Source organism: Dryobates pubescens, chromosome 4, assembly GCF_014839835.1.
Source record: "Dryobates pubescens isolate bDryPub1 chromosome 4, bDryPub1.pri, whole genome shotgun sequence".
Classification (NCBI taxonomy): domain Eukaryota; kingdom Metazoa; phylum Chordata; class Aves; order Piciformes; family Picidae; genus Dryobates; species Dryobates pubescens.
In genome coordinates, this window is record NC_071615.1 from 10,612,906 (window position 1) to 10,638,587 (window position 25,682).

Genomic DNA, 25,682 nt, shown 5'->3' on the forward strand with positions numbered 1-25,682 from the left:
ACATTGCCTTCTACTTGAAAGAACAAAGATAAAATGTCAGGAATTCACAGTTTTTATTCTCTTTCTTATGCCCACCCATCTTCCCCCGCCACCGATGTCAATGACTCAAAGTCCTCATCGTACAGTAGCCTTTGCCAGCGTGGCTCTCGAAGGGTTAACAAACCACGGCTTCTTGGACAGCTAAGACATAAGCTCATTCACTGTAGGAACACGTGGAGGGTTACATGACACAACACCTTAGGGCTTCCTGTAGCGATTCTTTGGGGTCTCACCGCAGCCGGTGACGTCGCAGGAGAGGACGTTGGGCTTCTTGCCCAGGCCGAGGCTTCCCAGGAGATCGGGAAGCTCCCGAGTGATGGCCCTCTCGATCTTCTCCAGGAAACACCCACCCATGTAGGAACACTGCTGAGACAGCAGCTTAAAGCTGGTGATGGGGTTGATGCCAAAGAAGTCCTTGTAGGCCTCGCGGTTGGGGAGGTCAAATTTGCTGACATTGGTCTTTGCCAGAATGGACTTAAAGATAAAGAACTTGTCAGGATCCTCCACAATGTCCCTGAACACCAGTTCCCCATCGCTAAAGAAGGTCATTTTGTCCTTGTAGGTCTGCAGGTAGCGATCGACCAGCAGGGCGTGGATGCGCACCCGGATGGCGTGCTGGCGGATGAAGGCGATCTTGTTCTCCATCCTGTTCTCAATCACCTGGTTGAGATCCTCCAGGAGTGAGATCTCTTCTTTGAGGAACAGCTCTCTGTGGGTGTCCGGGTGGTACTCGTGGGGCCAGAAGGAGCTGACGTACACTCTGGGCGGCTCCGTGACGTTGATGAGAGGAGCCAGGCTCCAGAACAAGGCTCCGTAGACCCTCATGAGCTCCTGGGTAGCCAGGCTGTCGGCCTTGTTCAGGATGATTCGGATCTGGGACTCGCGGCCCTTCAGCTGACGGAACAGCATCTCCAGCTCCAAGCCCACGTCCAGCTTCGTAGGGTCAAAGACAACGAAGATGAGATCAGCTCTGTCAATGAACCACTGACACACGTCGTTGAATGGGTAACCTTAAGGAGAGGAAAGAGAGACATCCAGCAGAAATGGCCAGCACAGGCTGAGTCACAGAATCACAGAATTATTGAGGCTGGAAAAGACCTCTGAGATCATCAAGTCCAGCCTATGACCTAGCACCACGACATCAGCTAAACCATGCCACCAAGTGCCACATCCAATCTTTGCTTAAAGACCTCCGGTGATGGCAGCTCCACCCTGTGAAGCCCATCCCAGTACCTAATCAGCCTTTCTGTGAGGAAGTGCTCGTAATATCTAACCTAAACCTCCCCTGGCACAGCTTCATACTATGCCCTCTTGTCCTGTCACTAGCTGCCTGGGAGAAGAGCCTGACCCCCACCTGACTACAACTTCCTTCATGTTACCTTGAGCCTGCTGTGCCTCATGTCCTGTCTGGGTTGGACAGAGTGTAGGACACAATGGACTTCTCGTGCAGCCTGGAACCTGCTTCTCATGTGCTAAAAACCCTTCAGAGGTTCTTGGCATGAAGCCCCATCCCTGTGTGCCTGGGCCTGTGACTGCACGTCTCACTCAGCCTCACCTCTGAACCTTCCTTCTCCCTGCTGCTGGGCACAGATTCTTGCTGCTCCTGTGAGCAGGTATCAGCCACCTCATTGCTTTCCTCAGTGGGCCCAAGGGCATCAAGAAGCTCTGCTGATCCATCTTGGCACCCCAGGTGCTGCAGGGATGGACTGGTGCTTCTCGGGGCCCTGATGTAGGACCCAGGCAAAGCCTAGCTCCAAGGATGACAAATGGAACATTAAATGCTGAGGCCAACAATCAACAGCCCAAGGAGTCCCCAGGAAACACCTCAATAAACCTTCTGTCTCTCACACCTCCAAATAGCAGGAATGGTTGCTCTAGCTGATGACACTTGGGTGTGTTGCCCAGGTCCCAGCTGCTGCTGCCATAGCCATGGGCACACCAGAGCAACCATCCCCTCGAATGCAAGACCTCTTCTGTAGCCTTAGGCTCCCCTTCATTGTGCTGGAGCCACCCTTGGCATCTGCCATTGTTATGGCATCTTTTCTGAAGTCCCCCAGTAACCTCCTACCTCGCTCCTGCTGTTTGCGGTTTTCGATGATGCCCGGCGTGTCCACAAAGGTGACTCTCTCCAGCAGCTTGTGGGGCACCTCGATCCCTATCAGCTTCTCCAAGAAGTTCTGCCCAAACTTCTCCAGGGGCGAGAAGGAGCGGGCACTGTCAGCAGCCATCACAATGCCCTCGATGGTCTTCAGCTTGGGGCCGTGCATGATGACAGTGAACTCAGAGGTGGTGGGTTCTGCCCCTGCACAGCAACGAGAGGAGAAGCAGAGCTGTGAAATCCATGCTGGCAGTGGATGTGACAGGGCTGGACCACAACTAGGTAGGGAAGCCAGGAGCATCATTCACTTGCCAGCAGGTGCTGGAGAAGGGCAAGCAGTGAGGCTCTGAAATTCTTGTCAAAGCTCTTGAGAAACCGGCAGCAGGGCTGTTTCCTGTGGGGACTGGCTGTTCTGGAAGTGGCCTGGCTGCCCAAGGGACCCTGGAGAACCACCTCCCACGGCCTTCATTACCACAGAACTGGCCATGGACATCTACCCTCAGCTGTGAGATGAGAGCAGGGAGGAGAAAAGGGTGGTGGCTTTTCTTCAGGGAGGATGAATTAATTGGCTCCACATGAGGGGGGAAGGGGAGAAAACAAAGGAGAGTTGCCCTAGTGGTGTGATGGCTGCTTTCATGGTGGGGGTCAGAAGTGGTGAGCCCTGCGCTGTGGGATGGTGATGCAGTGGGGAGAGATGCTCCCCGGCTCCCAGGAGAGGGTGGTCAGGCTCTGGGCTGTGGTGGTGAACCTCTCCCTCTGTGTGTCACTGCAACTGGGTGGCATGAACCATGCCACAGAATCATAGAATAGGATCATAGAATCATTTTGATTGGAAAAAAACTTCAAGATCATCCAGCCCAACCATTCTCTAACTCTGCCAAGGCTGATGCTCAACCATGTGCCTCAGCACCTCTGCCTCTTTTAAACACCACCAGGGATGGGGATTCAACCACCTTCCTAGGCAGCGTGTTCCAGTGTTTGAGAACCCTTTTAGTGGAGAAGTTTCTTCTAATATCCAATCTAGACCTTCTCAGGTGCGATTTCAGGCCATTTCCTCTCATCCTATCACTTGTACCTGGGGAGAAGAAACCAATCCCCACCTGGCTCCAGCCTCTCTTTAGGGAGCTGCAGAGAGACAGGAGGTCTCCCCTCAGCCTCCTTACCTCCAGGCTAAACCACTCCGGTTTCCTCAGCCACTCTTCATAATATCACAACGTCCCTGCTGTAAGGAGGGGGATCGGAGAGCAGTGGCTGGGAATCGCTGCCCACACGGGCATGGGCATGCTGGTGCCAGCAGGCCCTGGGCAGAGCAGGGAGCAGCAGGGAGCTCGGTACCTGTGTACAGCTGGTAGGGAGTGTCGTCCAGCCCCAGGAGGTAGTTTATCATGGAGGATTTGCCGACGCTCCACGGTCCCAGGAATAGCACCATGGGCTTGGAAGTGATCTCCCCATCTGCAGAGAGGGGAAATAACAAGAGGAAGTGAAGAAACAATAGCCGCCGCCGCGCGGCTCCCTCCCGGCCGTAACGAGCATCCCTTCCGAGCGGCGCGGTGCTGCTGCCACCCCTGGGGCCACCCAGCCATTCGCCAGCCAAGGCATCGCCCCGCCAGGGCACCGGCACCTGTGGGCAGCCGGACGTCACCGTGCTCTGCGGGACACCCCCACCCCATTTGGCTGATGCTCTCGGAGGTTTGGCCCTTCTTAGACTGAGGGAGGACTTGGAAGTCTTTCGGATCTTATCCGAGTTCGGTTGCGGTTTAGCCGGAGTGGTCTGGGGGCTGGCTGGGGGGGGCTGTTTGAAGGCAGCCGCCGCAAAGCACGGGACCTGCGAAGGAAGTGGCCATGCTGCAACCGGGGGAAACCTCGCACGGAGGGAGCTGGCGTCGTTTGAGGAGCAGCACTACGGAGCGGTGCTTGGCAAGCGCGGTGCAAGCCTTGTGTCAGCTGCCTGCAAGCCTTGCCACCGTACCCCGGCAGAGATCTGACCCCAGCTCGTGGCAGAAGGTTGAGCGTAGGTGTGAGAGTTCAGCCCGATGCAGGGAGGGTGGGCTGGACAGACAGCCCTGCTCTGGGCTTGGGGAGAGGCAGGAGAAAGAACCACAGACCCCACACCCTTCAAGTGCCACGGGGACTCTGTGGCCATCCTGTGCCCACTCTCCTTGATCCCTCTAGTCCCAGGCCACTGGAGGGGCAGCTGACAGAGTCAGAACAGCCCCTGGCCTGTGACACCACCCCAGGCTGTGCCCAGAATGGCCAGGAGCCTGAGAGTCACTTTAAGCCTAGGTCAGACCAAAAATGGAAGTAGAATGCACAAGTGAGAACCATCCCCATCCAGTGCTCAGGGTGGGAGAGGATCTGTTTCACAGCTGCCAGCAGGACTCCAGCCTGGAGATAGGCTGAGTGTCACTGGAGTTGCTGGGAGCTGCTGTCAGCCAGTGCTGAGCCTTGTTGCATGGCCCATGCCACAGAGCTGCTCTCCCTGTGATGGCAACAGACCCCACTGTTCCATAGCTGCTGCCCACACAGGTATCAGCAGCTTTCCATTGAGTCAAGGATCCATCTCCAAGGTGGAAGGAGCTACAAAGCCCACATGGTGGTGAGCTCTTGCTCCCAAGGATGCTGGAGAGCACTGCATGGTAGCTCTGCACCAAACCCATCTAACCATGGGGAAAGGAATTGAATAGGTCATACCAGCCTCCTTCCGTTGCAGGGCCACTACAGAGTCCTAGAATCATAAAGGTTGGGAAAGACCTCCGAGATCGTTGAGTCCAACCATTAACACAGCACTGCCAGGGCACCACTAAACCATGTTCCTCAGTACCATATCTACAGGGCTTTTAAATCCCTTCAGGGATGTGGACTCCACTGCTGCCCCGTTCCAGGCCTTGACAAAGCTTTCAGGGAAGAAATTGTTCCTCACCATCCAACCTAAACCTCCCCTGGGACAACCTGAGACCACTTGCTCTTGTCCTATCACTTGCTCCTCGAGAGAAGAGACTGACCCCCACCTGGCTGCAACCTCCTTGCAGAGAGCGAGAAGGTCTTCCCTCAGCATCCTCCAGGTCTCTCAGCTGCTCCTCACCAGCCCTGTTCTCCAGACCCTTCACCAGCTTTGTTGCCCTTCTCTGGACATGCTGCAGTCCCTCAATGTCCCTCTTGGAGTGAGGGGCACAAAACTGAACCCAGGACTCGAGGTGCGGCCTCACCATGTCGCCAGTGGGGATGGAAATGGGCTGGGGACATCTCTCCGTGGGGCACAGCTCTGTCCTTACAGATCAACCCTCCTCCCCAAAGCAGAGCAGCCACATCTGAGCCCAGCCTTGCCCACTGCCGGTTCCCTGCTTGCGAGCTGCAGGGATCTGGTGTTGTCTTCTCACATGGGACAAAAACAGATGTTGAAACCTTGGCCTCGCTATTAATGACTCCTCTGTGCCACTCTGTCGCTGCTGCTCTCTTCGCTCGCCGGCGTTAATTTGGTTTCGGCTCACGGCGGTGATGATTATCCCCTGTGAAGCGGTGCCAGAGGGGTGAGGCGGGTCCCCGCCTGCTCTGTCGTAACGCGCTCCTGGCCAGGCGTGGCTGTGTGAACGCGGCCGGCTCCGCTTTACCGCCACACCTCTGCTGCCGTGCCTCGGCGGGCAGCGCTGCTGCCGGCCCCCGTGCCGGGCCACCGACATCTCACCCAGCTCATCCTTACTCCTTGCTTTGGGAGTGGGGCGCTGGCACCACATGGGCTGTACGGGCAGCACCAGGCTCTGGACCTGTGCCGCTCTCCAGGTAGCACAGCACCTCTGGGGATGCGAGGCCATGCATGAGTCCACCTTGCTGCTGCCCAAGGCCTGGGAGAGAAGAGAGCATCTCCCACCCGGGAGGGTGCTGGCCTGGGATCTGCCCCTGCCACGTCACCCACTAGGTCTGTCAGCACCGATTTGGGTCACCTTGATGATCTGGCCAGGAGAAAAGAGCCCGGCTGCAGGAGAAGGATGGCGGCAACTCCATCACTGCAGCTCTCTCCAGCCACCCTGTGGCTGCTCGCTTCCAGCCCAGCCTGCAGCACTTGCAGCTCCACCTCCAGCTCAGCTCCAAGTTCATCCCAGCTCCATCCAGGCTTGTCCTGCTGGTTTCACAGCTGCACAGTGGTGCAGGGGAGGGGGTCTCATATCTTGCACCCCTTGGTCCTGCTGAAAACCCAGCAGCTGAGGCACAGCCTCTCTGAGCTGCCAGGTTTGCTGCAGAGTGACGAACAAACTGAGATGATCCTGCACACACCTGGCCAACAAGGCCAGGAAGGTCACATCTCCCTCTGCAGAGTCTGCATTGTTCTGGGCTGTTCAGCTCTGGGGCAGGAGCAATTTGAATGCCCAAATAGTTAGTTTTTTCATAGAGCAATGGCTTTTTGGAAGGTTTTCCATTGCCAGGCTGCACTGAGGTGGGAGCATTGCTGCTCTGGGGCTGGGGTTAACCCTGGACACGGCCGCCTCCTTGACCTTCCCTGTCCTTAAGCCCAGCAGAAGTGCTTGGTGTCAGCTCACCCCTCTCATGGTTGGAGGACACAGTAAAACCTCCTTCCTCTCCTGGCTAAACCAAGCTACAACCACAAAGGTCTTACTGTCCCCAAACCACACAAGAAGGATAAAACACCTGAGGACACTCACCCATACTGCCACTGCATCCCATCCCACAACCCCCATGCCTGTGGCATGGATGCAGTGTGCATGGAGGGCCAGCCAGCTCACCTCTGAAGCTTCCAAGACCACGAGTATCCACCCAGCAGTGTCCCTGCAGAGGGGTGAGTGGCTGCAGCCTGCCTGTGCCTGCCCCGCACGCAGCTCACCAGCCGCCTGCCTCCACAGCAGTGCCCACAGAGGCCTGTGCCCATGCCTCAGGGTACCCACGCCTCAGGGTACCCACACCTCAGGGTACCCACAACTCAGGGTACCCACACCTCAGGGTGCCCGTGCCTCAGGATACCCATACCTCGGGGTACCCACACCTCAGGGTGCCCGTGCCTCAGGATACCCATACCTCGGGGTACCCACACTTCAGGGTGCCCACGCCTTGGAGTGCAGGTGTGGCAGCTATTAGAATATGCTATCTAGAGGCACCGCCTGCCAGGCTTCCAGCACACTGGCACAACAGGGAGCCCAAGGCCCTCCAGGTGCTGGCAGAGTTCTGCCACAGCCATGGATGGGATGTGGAGGAGCCTGTTTCAGCAGGATCCATCAGTGAGGGCCATGGGGTAGGACACGAGGGCTAGAAGGTGGGATTGCCCCATGCCATATCGCAGCAGGAACGCTGTCCCTGTGGCCCGGCACTGGACAGGGTGTTTGATGGTGTTTCTTGGCCTGTCTCCCAGCTTCTGTTTCACTGGGGGCACATGGCAGCATGCCCCAAGCAGGATGGGCAGGGAAAGGAGCCAGCCCTGGCTCCCACGGGGGCTGGGGCCACCATACAGGGGCCAGCCTGTATCACTGAGACAGCTGCTGCAGGCTCATGGGTTTAAACTGCAGCCAAAGGGGATCAAGGGTGGACATTTGGGAAAGATTCTGCTTGTAGGAGGGTGAAGGGCGAGAAGAATCATAGAATCATGGAATCATTTGTGTTGGAAATACCCTTAAGATCATCAGATCCAACCGTTAATCCATCACTGCCACATCCATCACTAAACCATGCCCCTCATCAACACATCTACATAACTGTTAAACCCTTCTAGAGACAGGAGCACCACCACTGTCCTGGGTGTCCTGTTCCAGGGTTTGAGAACTCTTCCAGGGAAGAAATTGTTCCTCATGTCCAACCTCAACCTCCCCTGGCACAACTTAAGACCATTCCCCCCATAGGGTGGGCTCTCTATTTGGCTCCTCCATCTTGTGCTTGTAAGTGAGAGATCACTGTGCAGACTCACCACAAATGCCTTTGAACTTTGACTAGAGGAATACAAAGCCTCTTGAGTCTCAACCCAAGAGGGAAAGGTGTCAAAGCCTGGGTGAGGTGGGGATTGCAGGAAAGAGGGGAGTTTGGGGTTGTGCAGTCAGGCCTGGGATGAAGTGCAGCAGCACACATGCTGAGCTTGGAAAGGGCTGGGGACATCAGCTGTGGTGGGTGACATGGGACGTTGAGTCCCAGGGTCTGCTCGCTGCTTGGGAACCATGGCTCAGTTGGGAGAGGTGAGTAGGAAAGCTGGCGGCCAGCGAAGAGCTTAGGCAGTGCTGGCAGCATGCAGGTAGCAGGAGGCAGCGATACCAACCTGTGGCCGAGGAGCCCAGGGTGCGTCCAGGGTAAGCTGTTAGCAGGGGACACGGGGAGAGAGAAAAGGTACCGTGAGTCGAAGGAGGGATGCGGCCACCTGGGTCTGGCCCAGGCTGAGGAGGGAGATGGAGACTGGCCCTGGCCTTCTTGTAGGCAGGAAAAGGCAGCAGCGGCCACATTCCCAGCAGGAGAGAGGGAGTTACAGCCTGTGAGCAAGGAGACCCGCAGCTACCAGGAGAAGCACCAAACCCCAGCCTGCCCTGTGCCCCGGGGCTGGGGGAGCAGCCCCAGGAGAGCTGCCGTGCCCAGGATATCAACCCAACCCTTCTGCCCTGTGTAGGCTTCTGCAGCAATGTTCACTGAGCAAACGGAGCCCAGCAAGCCATGGTTAGGACAGCCACCAACCCCAACAAGTGTCCTGACCACCCCAGTGTGTGGCCACCAGCATCCAGCCCTAGGGTGGCTGGTGACAGCCACTGGGAGGCCATTCCCCATACAGGACACTTGCTAACTTGCACATATAAAGTCATTAGGGTCACCAGCATGCATCACAGACTGGCATGACTTCACAGCAAGCTTCCCATCACCAGACTGGGAGAGTCCCTCATGCCTGAGCAAGGGACAGTCCCTGCAGGGTGGCCCCGCTGTGCCCAAGCACAGAGCCGGAGCATGCCCACACCCATGGAGATGGCAGAGCAGAGATGCAGGAGGGTGGCAGGCAGGGGAAGGGAGTCGGCACCTGCCAGGCTGTAACACGCTGAGAGCAGAGGCTGTGGGCTCAGCCCTCTGGGATACACCTTGACAGTTCAGAGCTTTGGACTGGTGATGGCAGTCACAGCTCCCCGGGAGAGGTGACGCTGGGTGGCTTTGTGAGCTGTGGGGAGCAGAGGGGGTCCTGGATTCCACCAGCTGGAGCTCATGAGCAGAGCTGGTGGGAAGGGAGACAAAATGGAAGGCTGCTGCATAATGGAGGGGCAAAGGTGCTTGCCACGGTCCCCTCTGTATTGGCTTACACCTCCAAAGGTCACACAGATTCCATGACAGGCCTGCCCTGCAGCTTTCCCAGCTGTCCTGTTCTTCCCAGCCAGCTGAGCCGGCAGCTCTGCTCCCTCCAGCTGCTCTCTTGCCATGGGGGTGGGCACGAAGGGAGAGTCTGGGGGTATCTCCCAGCTTGTGGGAGCACCACTGATGAACATGGTGCTCAGGACAGAGGCACTGCATAGAGAAAGCCACTGAGAAAACTCCCTCAGCTCCACCATCTCCTCACCTGCCTTGCAAGGTCAAGAGGGCTCCCTGTGCCAACAAATTTGCAGGTTTCTCTAGTTACACTGCTAATTGGGGTTGGGAAAAGCTGGGTCTGTGGGTATTAAAGACAAACTGCTGGGCTTTATATTGCCAGGGTGAGGTTGTGTGCTGGGGTATGGTTGGAATGCTAGAGATGCTTCGAGGAGTTTGGTTGCAGGAAGAAGATTTGTGAAGGGAGCATGGCCAGGGCCTCTCATGGCTGAGCTGAGGGCTGCAGGTGACACAGTGTCCACGTGTCCTTCCTTGGGGCCAGGAAGCTGTGGGCTACTGGCTCTGGGATTCCATCTGCACTTCTGGGAGGGTGCCATGTAGGGCACATCAGGGTGTGCTGGGCACTCATGCTGGCAGCTGACTTGGTAGGTGGTTGTCCCTCATGGTGAAGTGGAACAAACCATGGAGTGCCCTAAGATGAGGCTGTGAGGAACACCAGGACCTGCTGCCTGTGGTGGGTCCTGCTCAGAAGCTGGATCTGAGAGAGGCCCCACAAGGATGAGTGGTGGTTCAGGTTCTGGGAGGGAGGAAGCCAGCAAGGTCCTGAGAAACACTTGCTGCCTCCCAGGAAGGATAAAGGGATGTGGCTGCTTGGGCATGGGATGGCTGAAGGGCAGGGTGGGATGTCCTGAGTGAGGAAACAAGTTGTGCATCAGGAAACATGGCAGGGGGCTGCATCCTCTGGCAGTGGACAGCAAGGTGAGGGTTACAGGCTGGGAGCCCACCAGCTGTTCCTGTAACCCCAAATGTTCTCCTAAAGTGCCCCAGGCTGACATAACAGTAAATGTGCTGCCACCAAAACAGACCAAAGCAGCTTGGAGGGGAGGTGGGAGTGTTGCTGAACCTGGGAGCTCCAGGGTGGAGACAGCTGGGACCTGGCATGTTTAGGCTGTCCTCGCTGCAGGGTGAAGAGGCTGTGGGGTTGTGCACTGAGATGCCAACTCCGCAGCTCCTGCTGCTCCTTCCCCAGGCACGTGGCAGTGCTCCACTGGTTGGGGAGGGAGGGGGCAGGCCAGTATGCTGCATGGGTGACAGCAGCTGCGGGGTGAGGGTACATGGGGCATCCCTCTCACGTTGGCTGCAGCATGGCGAGTGGCTGTGACCCCTGCAAGTGGATCGTGTGACCCACACAGCAAGTGGATCGTGGTCCCAGCTGCTGGCAAAGGCCTCCCAGCACAGAGCTCATGTTTTATGAGACCTACCAATGCCCCCTCCAGAACTCCTGTGGGTGGCTGGTGGATAATGTCCAGGGTGCTCTGAGCCTTGAGGCAACAGGGGCTGGTGGTAAGGACTCTCCAGCCCTGCCCCATGGGTCTCTCATGCTCCCTGCTGGCTCTACGTTGGAGGTGGGCCGGCTGGGTATGGTGATCAAACCAAGTTCTGACCTGGGCTCAGGTGTGCCTGTAAAAAGGGTTCTGCTCTAAGGAGATGTGTCCTAGGGGTTTGCCCAAATGAACAGGGGACTCATGTGCTGGTGTAGTAAAGTCCAGCTGCTAAAGCAAAGTCTGTGTGGAGAGTGCCCTCACCAGGAGGGAGGGCATGGCTCCAGAGTGGGTGATGCTGCAGATCTGGGGAGGAAGGAGCAAATTCAGGACAAGGAGGGACCCTGTCAGAAGGCTGATGTAGACATGCAGGCCTGGGATGCAGTCAGGAGGGACTCCAGCATACCCCACCCACCCAGCCAAGGAGCAGGGGACATCTGACCCTGACGCAGGACAGGGCTTGAGTAGGGGCTCACAGGAGAGTTACCCCAGAGCATGAGGACCTCACATTTGGGCATGAACCATCTGTGCTTGGACATTGAGGCTGCTCATGTCATATGGGTCACAAGAGCTCCCTCTAGCTTGTGAGTATCTTGGGGCCAGGGTTCCAGCTTGGTTTTTCGGAGGGACATGTGGACCGCTGGGGCTCAGCCTAAGCCAATGCTCATGGCCACGGGGACCTGCTCACCTGACCCAGTGTGCCTGCAGTTGCCAAGAGGTGGAAACTCTAACTCCCAGTGTGAATGAAGGGAGCTTGAGGGATACCCTGCCCACATGGCTGTGTCCTGTAGTGAGCAGGAAGGATGCCAGCTCTGGCCACCCCCAGGAAGCTCATCCCCAGCCTTGAGAGGTCTGAAGCTTCTTTGCCAAGCCTATTTCACTGGGCTATGACCTCTGCTTGGCATGGGTACAGGGCATTGATGCTGAGCAGGTGGAGGACTCAAAGAAGACAGAGTTCAATGCTTGGCCTACACAGATGGTCCTGACAGCAGATGGGTGAAGGCAGATGCAGGAATGCCTGCCACTGGGTTCACCAGGGCATGGCCTCAATGCCCAGCATGTTCATGGCCTTCTTGTGAAGCTGCAGGAGCAGACAAACTATCTGAGCCCTTCCATGATCTGCTCTCTGTGCTGTTATCTGCATCCCAGTGGCCTGATCGTGCTGGAGACACTGGTGCCTATGCCATTACCTGTTATCTCATGCTGCCTCAGCTCATTGTATCTGTAGGAGTGCTCCAGGGGCTTGATGGAGGAGTGGTAGATCTTCCTCAGACGCTGCAGGACTCCTGCCAGGGCAGAAGCATGCAGATGGGTGAAAGGCAAACCCCACCACCATGGATGAGTCCCTCCTAGGTGAGCATTCCCTGCAGATCTAGAGGGTGACTCAGCCATGGACCAAAGGACTTGGCTCACAGTTAAAATCTTGGCCAAACTGACCCCAGACATACATTTTGATGCCCCTCCCTGTTAATGTTGCCTGCTGGGCACTGTCCCTATCTGCTGGTGGTCTTGTATGTGCCAGGACTGTCTCTCATGAGTGCTGCATTGCACTTAACACCATGATCCCAAAAGCCCTCCACCACGGTGCCAGGCACCCATAGCACAGCCCCTAAGCTGCTGGCTAGAAGAAAGAAGAAGCTTCTTCCACAGCCTAGATTGGAATGAAAATCTGAATGCTTTATTGCAAGCTGCCCTGGGTTGCTCTGGGCAGCAGTGTGGCTGGCTTGGGTTGACTCACCACCTGCATTTTCTAGCCTCTCTGTCTTTCCAGTTCTTGTACACCCTCGGGGTTGTCCTAAAATATCTGAAGTATCCTAACCCAAGAGCAGCAAAAGGGCTGGTTTTGAAGACAGGGTATTGCTGGGCCTGTAAGAAGGTTAAACCCAAAACACTCTAGGGGAAGGAAATGCCATCTTGGTGCAGGAGCATGATGGCCATCCTGTCCTGTAGGGGTCACCTGGACTGGAGGAGAAGGGCACATGTGGCTTGGTGTCACCCAGGCTCCCTCACCTGAGACTTCATCAGCAGGTTTGTCCTCATTCAGCTTGAGGGTGTTCTCCAAGTGGGACCGGTCTCGCTTGGTCGGCTCGCTGGCATCCTCAACCTCTTCTGGAGGAAAAAAGCAAGGAGAGCTGTTAGCACTGGAGCTCAGGACCCTGTGTGGGAGCTCAAACAAGCTGCTGCTGGGCATGGGGAGCACACACCCCCTGAGCCCATGGACCTGCCAGGTGCCTCAGCAGCCGCTGTTGCCTTTGGCATGCTGCATCGTATCTCTTTGGCAAGGGCTTCTGGAGGCTGCCAGGGCTGTGGCTGCTGGGGAAGCATCATGGGCAACTGCTTGTCTCTGAGGAGGGGCTGGCGAGGGCCAGGCGCCTGTGGGGAATGTGAAGGATGTGCCTGGAAGGGCCTCCAGGGGCTGGGGTGCAGCGTGAGCATGTGTGGCACCGGCAGCACCCGCTGCCCCCTGGGGCCTCTGCCTGCTCTGGCAGCTGCAGCCCCCCCAGGACTAAGCCTCAGCGGCAGGCAAGCTCTGCTCTGCCTCTGTGTCCACTCCTGCACAAAATCCCACGCTGAGCCAGAGGCGGGAGGCTGTGCGAGGCGAGGGCTGGCTCCCGAGAGGCTGGCCAGCCTGACCCATCCTGGCTACCTTGCCATTCCCTCCTGCTTCTCCCACCTCTGCCCCCCATCAGGATGGGGCCCTCTGCATGAGGCCCTGGCTTGGGGTGGTTTTGGGGTCTCCACAGCTCCATGCCAGCCCTGGGAAGTGAGGCAGAGGCTTCCACCTGGGGTAGGCAACCCAGTGTCCCTGAGGAAGGGGGCAGAGGTGCCCTTGCCCTGGAGGTGTTGGCACACCGAGGGCCCTGTGCAACTCCAAGTGCTTTTTGATACTGGGAGCTGGTCTGGGCTTTAGTGGGGACCTGGGGACAGATCTGAGGACAGGTGTGTGCTGGCTGGCTGGGCTGGGGATGGTTGGGCCAAGACTGTGCTGAGTGTCTCTACTGAGTGTTGGGCTGAGGAAGACCTTTTGACTTGCCAAGTAAAACCACAGAGACCAAACTGGGTTTCCCTTCCTGCACAGATGGGAACTTTTTGAGCTGGAACATTACAGATGAAAGCAGAAAAAGACTTGTCTGGGTCCAAAGCTCACTGCCCAATCCCTGGGCCAAGTCCACAAGTGTTTGTAAGAAATCAAGGCAAGGGGTGTCCCTCCTCCTGAGCTAGACTTGCATCAATCAGATGTGGCCAGAGCTGGTGCTTTCAGCAACTCACTGAGCCAAATTAGCTCTTCCCACCTGCCCTGTGAGGCACAGGCTCGTGGACAAGAGACCCATCAGCCCTGGCAGCATCCTGCCCTTGCACCACAAAAGGTCTGGAGGACTCTGCTGGTGGAGGATAAAGAGCCTTTAAGAGGTCTGCAGGTGCTGAAAGAGGCCTGGCTGTTAAAAACCTCATCCACAGCCCAGGGGAGACATTGTGGGCTTGAAGAGCACCGAGGGAAACATTGGCCAGCTCCGGTACCAGCTGAGCCTCGATGCCCGCAGCCGGCCCAGCCGTGCAGCGTTAGGGGCAGGCACGGGAAGCAGAAGCATTAGGAGAGGGCCATGCACTAGGCGCGGTTTAATGTGCCAAGCTCAGCTCTGCTGGCGGCCGATAGTTGGTCACTCTCGCTGCTATGGCACACCCACAAGAAAAGACTCCAACCTATCTGGTGGTGCTGGAGCTCAGCAGCAGCTGGGTGGGAGCTGGGGCCAGTTGGGCTCTCTGTTTCTGCCACCGATGGCTTGTCTGCAGCAGGGGCTGGTGCTGCTGGGGGATTTTCCACCGCTGCTGGTGGGTCTTTTGCTGCTGGTGGGTCTTCTGTGGCTGCTGCTGGTGGGTCTTCTGTGGCTGCTGCTGGTGGGTCTTTTGCTGCTGGTGGGTCTTCTGTGGCTGCTGCTGGCGGATCTTCTGCTGCTGCTGGCGGGTCTTCTGCTGCGTCCTCACAGGGTGGGTGGTGGCAGCTGGCAGTGCCATACTTGGTTTCTTCCTTCCTACTGGTCGCTGCTGATTTGCCTTGCTGATGGCCCTTTTTGCTGGACACATTGGCCACTTCCTTGTCACTCCCTTGGGCTCCATTCTCTGGCCCCACTGGCCCTGCACCATCTTCGTGAGGCTTTTCATCTTCCTTAGACATTTCCTCCTCCTCGGACTCTCCCTCCTCCTCGGACTCTCCCTTGCCTCCATCTTCCTCAGACTCACCATGATTATCTTCTTCAGACTCTCCCTGCTCTTCATCTTCCTCTGAGCTCTGCTCAACCCCTTCCTTTCCCCTCTCAGGAGCAGACACTACTCTTGGCTCCTCCATTTTCTCCTCCCCAGGCTGCTCCTCAGAGGCTCTTTTCTTGGCACCAGGCTCTTCATCCTCCTGGGCATGGAAACCATCTTGTGGGCCAGGCCCATGGTTCCCTTCATGGTGCACTGCCTCAGGAGTGCCAAATCTGGTGGCCTCCCCTGGGCCCTGTGTCTCATCCGGTTCCTCCTGGCCCTTCTCTGTGGTGGCTTCCTCCATCTGTCCATTCTCTGGCCCCAGGTCCCCACTCAGGCCACCTGCCAGCTCTTCCTCCCTCTCTCCATGTCCTTCCTCAGTGGTGCTGGGCAAGGAGGTGTTGGCAAGGCTGCCCTCTCGCTCCTCCTCAGGGCTGCTCTCAGCTGCCTTCTCCTCCAGCCGGGGCTCTGCGGCTGGCAGGGGGCTGTGGGCAGCAGCACTGGCAGGGTCTGTGCCAGGGGCGTGCGGCTCTAAACGATGAGAACAGCTCAGTCAGTCTCAACCGCGCCGGCACACGGCTCTCAGGCACCCGCCAGCCCCGGGAGTGCCAGGGTGCCCTGAGGGAGGATTTGTGGCCACAGCCAAGAGGTTTAAACTCTTTCTTAAACCTTCTCTAGCTCCGGCTGCAATTTTCTGTCCCTGTTGCAAGGTGAGTGCAAAGAGATGTTTGTTGGGGGCAAAGACAAGGCTTAGCAGAGACCCTACGGCTGTGCCGGCCACGGCTGCATGAAGGCAGCAAAGCAGCCCTAAAAAATGGGGGGGAGGGCAGGCATCAAAGTGTAACTCAAGGAGCTGTGGGCACTTGGCAGGTGAAAAAGGTCCTTCCCCAGCCCTGCCTCAGGAGACCATTGTCCTGGCTATGGTGGGTGCCTTAGTGAGGGGCAAGGAGGAGGGTGAAGGAGCAAAGGAGAGGAAGAGATGAGGAGTTCCCCAGCTTGGGGCTCAGCCTTTCCACAGACAGGGCTGAGCTCAGCTCAGGGCTCAGGAGCTATTTATTGTGAGTATCCCTTCACTAGGAAAGCATTCACTGTGCTGCGTGGCTGGCAGGGACACAATGAGTTTGTTCTGCAGCCCAGGAGAAGCCATCCATGTTTTCCATAGGCCTCCAACTGCAGTTCAACATCAGTCAGCGGGTGCCAAAAATAAAAGATCACCAACTACCCTGTCTCTGTTACAAACAGTTGCTGCTAGTCTAAATAATCCCCCAAAACGTCTAATGCCTGCATACCAGGGAAGTGTTTCAGAGCAAAATAATTCCTTTGTACTCCAGCTGGCAAGCAGATGCCAACCAGGAAAAATGCCATCTCCACCCAGCCTGTGCTGGGCATGGGCAGCCCTCTCCTCCAGCTTGAGTGACACAGCCATGCCAGGGGGGCATGGGGCTGTGTGTCCAACAGAGCATCAGCAGAGCCATGGCACTGGGTCTTGCTGCACTTAGCTGTGGAGAACTGTGGTGGCCAAGCACAGGAAGAGGTGAGCAGGGGTCAGCACAGTCCCAACCTCAGACTATTCTGCCCACTGCTAGCCAGTTTGCCCTAGGCAGGGATGCTGGGCAGGTGGGAACCACCATCTCTCTCCATGCTGGGGCCAACAGTGCTGGGAGCCCAGCAACATCAGTGGGCTTACACTGGGGATGAGCTATGCCAGCAGCAGCAGCACCTCAAACCTGGCAGGGTTTCCAGCCACTCCCATGTGCAGTCTGGATGGTGGAGATGCCACCACCACTGCAGCCAAAACGGATGTGCGGTCACCCTTACTCTGCTCTCGCCAGCCTCCTCTGTCCTTTCGCTGGCACGTGGCCCACAGGTGCCTCTGCACTCCCAATTCAGCTCCCAGCCAGAGGAAGATGAGTCCTGCATACCTTCTACTTACCTCCCTCCAGCCAGGAACATCCCCTCTCCTTTGGGTCACCTTCCCCTGAGACCCCTCAGGGTGCTCAGCCTGCCACAAGTCACTCGAAGGAGGAAGATGCTACATCTGACCTGAAAAGCCTGGGGTGGCTGGGAGCCAGCATTCCCCTGCCTGCCTCTTGTGGCCTGAAGACCAGCCTAGGTCTCCTGAGGGTGCCTTAGCTGATGGCAGTGGGGATAGTCTCACCTTGGCCCCAGAGTAGCTGCTGGCCTGGAGGGCTGGGAGAGAAGCGTGGCTCTTCAAGTCAGCATTTTGGGGAGGGTCGAGGTGGGCTGTGGCGGGAGCTTTGTATCTTTGTATCACATCCAACCCAGTGCAGGGCAACAGGGAGGCTGCCACCCAGCATGGCCAGACACAGCAGCAACCCCAGCACCCACCACGGCCCATCCCTCGTGGGAGAAGAGAAATCTTCCCCAGGAGCTCCCAGCGAGGTGTCCTGCTGATGTGCTAGTCACAGGCTTTATTTCCTGTGACCTTCAAGGTCTTATATAAAGTCCCTCTCCCCTCTTCACCTCCTTCTCTCTCCTGTTTCCCCTACATGGTCTCCAAATCCATCCCGAGGCGAATTGTGCTGATCTGCAGATGGCCGGCCGATGAGCAGCGAAATGGGCCGAAGGTTACGGGCTTAGCACCCTCGGCGCGTCTGCCGGAGGCTAAAAATACCTCCGGGCAACTGTACGGGCGGGGACCGGGAGGAGCGGCTCGGCGGGGCGCGGCCGGCTAAGCCCCGACCCCGCGGCCGCTGGCCCCAGCCCCTCGCCCCGCTGCCAGCCAAGGGTGACGTCCGCACCTGGGGCCGGTCCTGCGGGTCCCTGTGGACTCCGGGAGGGAGCGGGCAAGGCCATGCTGTAAAGTGACACCGGGGCTCCCCTTGTTCGCGCTCCGCGTTGCGCCAAGTGCCTGGGTGGCATCAGGGAGGAGCCCTTGCCCTGCTCCCCTTGGGGACCTGACCTCCCAGAGGGACCCTCACTTGTGCCAGCCCTGCCCGCCCCGAATCTCATGCCCGTCCGCAGGGCTGGGAGGGTTGTCAGCTCCCTGAGGACAGCTTCCCCAGCAGCGACAGCACCCTGGGGCCGGGCTGTGGGGACGGAGAGGTCATGGTGGGGCTCAGTGTGCCACAGGCTGGTTTGCACCCAGGTGCTGGTGCAGGAAGAGCAAGGATGGCTGCTGGGGGCTGAATGTGACCCTGCCACCGTATCCCCTCCATCCCTTCATGGAGCCTTACGGAACGGCAATGTCCCGACGCCTGATCTGGTCCTCCAGGAGGGACAGCCGGGGCAGGGGCTGTCAAGGAGGGACAGATGGGCACAGGTGGCCCTGGGAGGGGACACGCTCCCCCTCCAGCAGAAATAGGAGCCCCGAGCGTGGGGCCTTTGATACCCAGTGCCGTGGGGATGGCTTTTCGCACGCCCCCTTCCCCTTCAGTGCCCAGGGCAACGATCCACCACCTTCTGCAAGTCCTGCTCTCCCCTCGTCCTCCCAGTGGGGTTCTGGGGGAAGCTTGCAGCTCAAACCTGTCTGTCCTTTTCCTTTTTGGGGAAAGGCAAGGCTGAACTAGTTGCTTTGTCCTAGTGAAACCCCTTAAAACCTCACGGAAAATGGCTGGACACAGAAGAGCTGCCTGGAACTTCCCAGGATTTTCCATGGAGTACATCAGTTGTGCTACTGGACTCGCTGCAGACCCTCTCCCCCCCTCTCCATTTCATGGTGATGTCCCTGCCTGCTGAGCTCCATGGGGTCCCCATAGCCATCCCTGGTGCTCCTCCTCCAGCATCATGAACCTAACACCCCAGGACTGAGACTGGCTGGGGACCTGACACAAGTTCACCAGGTCTTTGGCAAGGGTTGTCCCCTGCCTGCCCCAGCCACCAGCCCACACCTGGGGGTCTGTTAGGGATGGAGTCCAGTGCCCAGGGATTATGATGCCCTGTGCTGCCAGCCAGTAGCCTGGCTCCTGGGAAAAGTCATTTGAGGTGGATTAGCCCTGTGGGCCTGACCTTTCTGTAACCAGTGACTCCATCATGGCCAGGGGAGGCTAAAGCAGACACCATACCCCTCACCCATACTCAGGCCTGGGCACCCCAGTCTTGCACATCCACCTAGGGTTCTCAGTTGGAGCACAACAGAGGATGGCATCTCCTCCTGACTGTTCCCATGCCTCTATGCCATCCTGGCAGAGCCCAGTGCCACTGCTGAGCCTTGCAGAGGAGCTGCTGGTGGTTCATTGCCCATGTTTCATACGGAAACCCTTCAACAGCCTAGCTCCAGCACCACTTTGGAGCCAGCCAGGCCAACATCTTCAGAAAGTGGGAGAGGAAAATGTCCCAGAGTAGCTCAAGAAACCTAGAGGATGCAAGCAGGAGAGTGGCTGAGGATGGGCTTGTCTCCCCAGACCCTTGTGCCTCCCAAAGCCCAAGATGCCCACCACAACATCCCATGCCAGAGGCTTCATGATCCCAAAGCACTCACAAATATTTCCCTTTATTTGGATGCAGAGACGAGCAGGGCTGTGGGAAACAGCTTTGTCAGGCTAACAGAACCTCATTAGCTGAGGAGCTTTCAAGTTTGGATGAAAAAAAATGCTGAATTGATTTGATTTCTATAAATAGCTGGCTAGAAGTGCTCGGTATTTTGATTAAGAGAGGGTAAAGAAACCTCACCAGGATGCACCAAAGGGATTAGAACCAGGCTTGGAGCTTTCTAAATATAGAAATGTAGGCAGGGAATCACTTCTGGGGGGGTGTTCTCGAGTGTCTCCCCATAGGCACCCACCCTAACGATCTGGAAGGAAACTTGAACTCCTGACATACAGAAGACACAGGGTGGTGGGAGATAAAGCAGCCACCACTGCCTGGCCAAGGGGTCCATAAGTGAGCAGATGGTGAGGACCCAGCGTGTATTTTGTCACAGGTGGACACCACACTGTGTGAAGGGACATCCCTGTGGTGTCACTTGTGGTGTCCACAGCCCAGGGAGGTGCTGAATCATGGAATCATAGATTTTTGGGGGTTGGAAGAGACTTTAAAGATCATCTAGTTCCAACCTCTCTGCCAGAGGAACTCCTGAGAGGTTACACTGGTCCTGTCCCTGGGCCTTTCCCAACCCACCCCAGGCCTTCCCTGGTGGCCCCAAGGAACATCCTCCATGCACTCAGTATGAGTCTTCCCAGGTGAAGGCTTCCCATCCCTCTTCTCTGGTCATCCCTGGTCACCTGGGCAAGACAGGGAGAACCCTTGGACTTGTCAATCTGGACTTAAATGACTGATGATCCATTGTCCTACAAGAGCTTCAGATCCTTGGGAATATCCAGGGAAGAGACAAAGCCTGGCCATGCCAAGCAGCAGCCCCCAGCCTCAGGGGTCTCACCCATACCCCCAGCAGCAGGACCTCTGGTTCAAGCATCAACAGGGATGGGGCCAGATGGCTCCAAGGCCCTTTCCATGGTGTGCATGCATGAGCTGGGGGTTGGGCAGGGTCAAGCTGGCGCTGGGGCTGTGCTGCCACTGCCAATATCTTGGACTGACTCAGTGTGCACAGCTGGAGACTCCCAGGCCCCTCTGTCAGCCCCCAACTGCACACAGGCTCAACTCTGCCTTGGGTTGTCACTTACGAAGGAATGTCCCTGGGGGCTGAACACAGCCCAGCCAAGCCCTGCCAAGGCACCAGGACCCACTGCTGTTCCCATTCCATGAATGATTGACCACCTCTGGGCCCACCAACTGGGCTGGGCCTTTGGCATCCCAGGGAGCTCATGCTCCCAGCCTTGGTGAGTGAGGACACAGTGGGGACATGGCAAAAGTACAGCCCACCAAGTGCTGCCCCTGGGCACAGCACAGCCCTCCCAGCTCATGGGGACCCACTAGTGCCCCTGTGCCACACAAGTGAGGTGTCCCAGCTGCCCTGCCTGGTTAGCTGTCACCTGCACACCTGGACAAAGATGGCTGACAGGAGGGGGTACCACAGAGCCCCCATGAGTGCTCTGTCCTAAGCCCTAAGCTCAGCTGGGGTGATAAAACCAAAGTGGTGGAGCCCACCCCAAGATGTTCTGTCTTCAGGAGTGAAACCCACCCTAAAGTTACTCAACCCAGGTGATAAAGCACAGACAAAAGGTGCCATGTCCTGGGTAATAAGGAACACCCCAAGATGGCATGAGGGCATCCTGAGGTGACACCTCCCAGGCTGAGGCAGGCTGAGGAGTCCCAGAGGCAGCAGACTGTCCCCAAGAAAGGTCTGTGCCAGCCCAGTGGTGCCCTCTGCACTTGCTGCAGGAGGATGCCAGTTCTCCAGGGCTTCCCTCAACACCTCGCCCATCCTGGAGGTGGTGACAGCATGGCTTGGCATAGCCCTCCCACTCAAATCTGTTATGGCTGGAGGGGGCCAAGGTTCCCAGGGCAAAGCTGCCAGGCACAGTGGCTGGACACTGCCTCAACAGTGTTTGCATGGCCCATTCCCAGAGGCCACAGGAGCTCACTTTGGCCACCCAGCCTGGCAGGAATGGCCAGGCTCTGCCCAAGGTGTGAGCATGGGGAGACCTTGCTTGGGGCAGGAGCAGGGATGGAGCAGTGGGTGAGTGACCTCACCCTGAGTACCAGGGAGCTTTGCCAGCCCAGCCACGTGGGTCATGGGCTGCCATTGCACGAGCTCTGGCACAGAGCACTTCCCACCTCTAGCTCTGTGAGCAGTGACAGGGTCCCAAAACTTGCTCTCGCCCCAAGGACTACACTTCCCCATGTGTCAGTGAAGGTCCTGGGTTCCCCCAGCCCTCTCTTCACCAAAGGGTGTTCAATGGGAACACCCCCTCAACACAAACCACTTCCTGCACCCCAGAGGAGCCAGATCCAAGAACCTGTCTTGGCACCAAAGGAAAAGCAAAACTCCCTGAGCCGACCCCAGCGGTCCTGTGGAGCTGAACCACGGGCAGATGTGGCACTGCTTGTAGCTTTTACCCAAACCTACAGGGCTGGGGTAACATACAGGATCCCCATCATAAGCAGGAAGCACCAAGGCTTCCTGGGGAGATCCAGCCACCCCTCAGGGCTGGCTCTGGGGCTGCAGACCCCAGTGAGCCTCCTGCAGGATGGGGGATCCCAGGACTGGGCTGAGGAGGTGCTCAGCTCCATGCCTGGTTCCATAACATCACCCAGGCTGCTCCCTCGCTGTCCATCACAGCTCAGGCCACTGTCTACAGCTCTGAGGACCTTGCCAGCCTCAGCAGAACCAAGAGGTATACTGGGGGTTACCCCCCATGGTGACAAGCCCCTCGTGTCCGACAGTGCCACCAGCCTCACCAGTAGTGCCATCAGCCATGCCCATAGAGGAGCTTTCCATCCCCCCCCATCCCCAGACCTGACCCACATCCCCACGGAGGTCCCCCCACCATCCATGGGTTGCACTGCTGGCCCCCAAACCCCTTTGTTCACAATAATGGTCCGAGATGTCCTTAAAAGGCCAAAACTCGGTGGGGCCAGGGGTACTGGGTGCTGGAAGGCGGCAGCTGCAGGTGCCCATGCGCGGGGCCACAGCAGCACGGGGCAGGGGGGGCCGAAGGGGGGCTGCAGGGAGCACAGTGTCCCCTTACACGGCTGTTTCCATACTTAGCTGTCCCCCTCCCGGCAGCGTGGCCGCCGGAGCCCGGCCAGGCAGGGAACCAGCCCGAATTAACTCAAGGGCAAGCAAGGGTACCGGCGATGCCACCCCACCACATGGCCCCAGGGGACACCCAGATGGGGACAGGGGTGCTCAGTGGGGATGGGACAGCCTGAGGAAGGGGGTCCAGGGCCACCCAAAGTGGTCTCTTGCTTGGCAAGTCCTTGTTTGTGGGGAGAGATGCCCCCACAAAGCAAACAACCCACCCCATTCTGCTCCAGCTATGAGGTGCCCCAGTGCCCTAGCAGCCCCCACTCAAGTCCTCACAGCCTGAAACCACCTCAGCACCCATGGGTGACTCTGAACCTGGGCATGTTGGTAGCCCCTGCACCTGCCTTGGCTCTGAAGGGGGGACTCCAACCCACGGCCCCACTCCCAGCCCCTCCTGACCACAGCCCCCCACTGCACATTTTGGGGTGTCTCTGCTGCCCTGGCATAGCTGCTGGAGAGCTCAGATGGCTGTACCCCTACCACCCTGTTCTGCTCCTGGCACCCACCCAGCAGGCTGGGCTCACTGGGTACCCCAAAGCCTCACCAGCACCCACAGCCCCACTGCTATCTGCAACCCTGCAAGTTATTCACAACCCTATGGGCACTCAGCCCCAGTGAGCACCCAGAGCCCCATGGGTGCCTGCAGCACCATAGGCACCCACAGCCCCACAGGCACCTGCAGCCCCAGTGAGCACCCACTGCCTCAGCGTGTGCCCACAGCCCTGCTGGGCACTCACAGCCCATAGACACCCATGGCCCCACAGGCACCCACAGCCCTATAGGTGCCCACAGCCCCACAGCCACCTACAACCCCGTGGGCACCTAGAGCCCCACAGGCACTTGCAGCCCTCTGAGGACCCCCAGACCCACAGGCACCCCCAACTGCATGGTGGGGGCACAGCTCCCACAAGGTCCCCATAGCCCTCTGGGCACCTGCAGCCCCGTGGGGACCCTGCAGCCCTGTGGGGACCCCCAGCCCCATGGGCACTCCACAGCCCCGTGGAGAGCCACAGCTCCATGAGAACCCAAAGCTTCACTGGGACCCCGCAGCCTGCTGGGGACCCCGCAGCTCGTACCTGCAGTACCGAGGAGCAGGAGCGAGGCCACGCAGCAGCAGAGCAGGTTGAGGCCCTTCATGGTGGCTGCCAGGAGCTCCCTGCCGCTCGCTGCCTCTATTTATATGCAGGCAGGCGTGGGGCAGGGCAGGGCAGGCGGGCAGGCAGCTGCTGCATGGCCGGCACAGATGCTGCCACTGCTCTTCTGCTCCCAGGGGCCCTGGGGATGGGGACAGGGACAGGGCATGGGAGCACCACTGCTGCCCCCCCAAAAGCCTCATGTCAAGGGTGTGATGGCAGGGGAGTCCTCCTAGCATGGGCTTTTTGGGTGGCACTGCCCATGCAGGGTCACCATCCCTGTCATGGCATCCTGCTGGCATGGAGTAGCGGAGCTTCTTGGGTTGTCCCAAGCTCCTGCAGCCCCACAGGCACAGTACAAGTGGTACCCACAGCCCTGCTGGGCACACCCAGCCCCGTGGGGACACCCAGCCCTATGGGTGCCCATAGGCACCTTTTTGGTTGGAGAGAGGTGAGCATCAGTCCCCCCTCAAGCTGGGTGTCCCAGGGCCAATCTGGGCCCCTTTCAAGCTACACAGGTCACCAACTCCAGGTGATGCCACACCCTCCATAGGCAAGGGGACATAGCCCCTCCACCCTGGGGTTGCCATCACCATCACTGGCCTGCACTGGCAGCATGGCACAGGGGATGGATATGGGCAGAGGCACAGGTCACCAGGTTCTGTCACCCTCACTTGGGACATCCCACCCAAATGCTGCCCCAAAGCCTGTCTGTGGCAGTGACCCCTGAGCTCTGCCATTGAGAGTCACTTTTGGGAGGCCACGACCCAGCTTTGTATTGGGGAAGGGGCCAAACTGGGAGGAGAACAGCACTCCCCTCAAGTGTGGGAGCAAGGGGAGCCCCTGCCACCCACCATTGGGGGTGGCAGGGAGGGGACAATGGCATGGGGGACAGCCATTGGCTAGGCACTGTGGGCAAGCACAGTGTGGAAGCAGGAGAGACCCATGGCTGAGGGGGATGTCCAGAGGTGGGTGCCCACCCTCCAACAGCCAGAGAGAGAGATGGCTGCCTCCATCCCAAATGCCCCTATGGAGACCCACAGAGAGCTGGGTGCCCCCACTAAGCCATGGGCACAGCCTCACCCTGGGGCACCACAGGCACCATCCACAGGAACACAAAGCCTGCCCCTGCCCCCCCACCCGAGCCCAGCAGCCTCACTCAAACCAGTGCCCCCCTCCCAGTGACAAGCTGAGCCCCGATGTGCCTGTGGCACGTGTGGGCAGCACTGACAGGGCTGAGCCTTTAAATAGAGCCCAGCTGCTCAGCGGGGAACCTCGCTGGGGCCAGCATCCCTCTGCCTGCACCTCCTGCTTGCCATTCCCAGTGCAGGCAGCACCTCCCTGGCCTCCCCACAAGCCCCAGCCTCCCCCCCCCCCCGCCACCGAGCCCCCAGGGGCTGGATCGCTCCCCCTCCCCTCAAAGCTTAACACCGGGACCGAGCTTCTAAAAAACCAAGTACAAACTTTATTTTGTTTCTTTACAAAGGCACGAGCCTCTTTTTTTTTTTTCCACTTTCTTAACAAAATAGAATAGCTTCTCAATCAACACAAAGACCTGAAAATCGTTAAAAACAAAACAAAACCAAAAAATTACAAAACAAAATAAAAGGGCAAGGAACCGAGAAACAGCTGCAGCCGGAGGGAGGGGACCTACCGAATACCACCGAGGCTCTACACACGACTGGCCTAAAACCCTACAGCCGGGCAGGGGGCAGCAGGGGGCGGGGGGAGGGGGCGGGGGGACACGCACA

The 25,682-nt window shown here is 58.1% G+C and overlaps 1 protein-coding gene across 2 annotated transcripts; it reads right to left on the bottom strand.

Annotated features, from left to right (window-relative positions):
- SRL (sarcalumenin) lies at window positions 1-23,935 on the bottom strand. 2 transcript variants are annotated; one of them, XM_054161331.1, is made up of 8 exons: window positions 23,875-23,935; window positions 14,647-15,720; window positions 12,955-13,053; window positions 12,135-12,230; window positions 8,385-8,420; window positions 3,473-3,589; window positions 2,108-2,341; window positions 1-1,049 (listed from the first exon to the last, which is right to left on the bottom strand). In XM_054161331.1, exons 1-8 carry the CDS (start codon window positions 23,933-23,935, stop codon window positions 238-240), a joined length of 2,529 nt encoding a protein of 842 aa, XP_054017306.1. In that variant the 3' UTR covers window positions 1-237. The 2 variants fall into 2 exon arrangements, with proteins under 2 accessions (XP_054017306.1, XP_054017307.1); XM_054161332.1 differs by lacking the exon at window positions 14,647-15,720.
- Window positions 23,936-25,682: the final 1,747 nt, after the last annotated feature.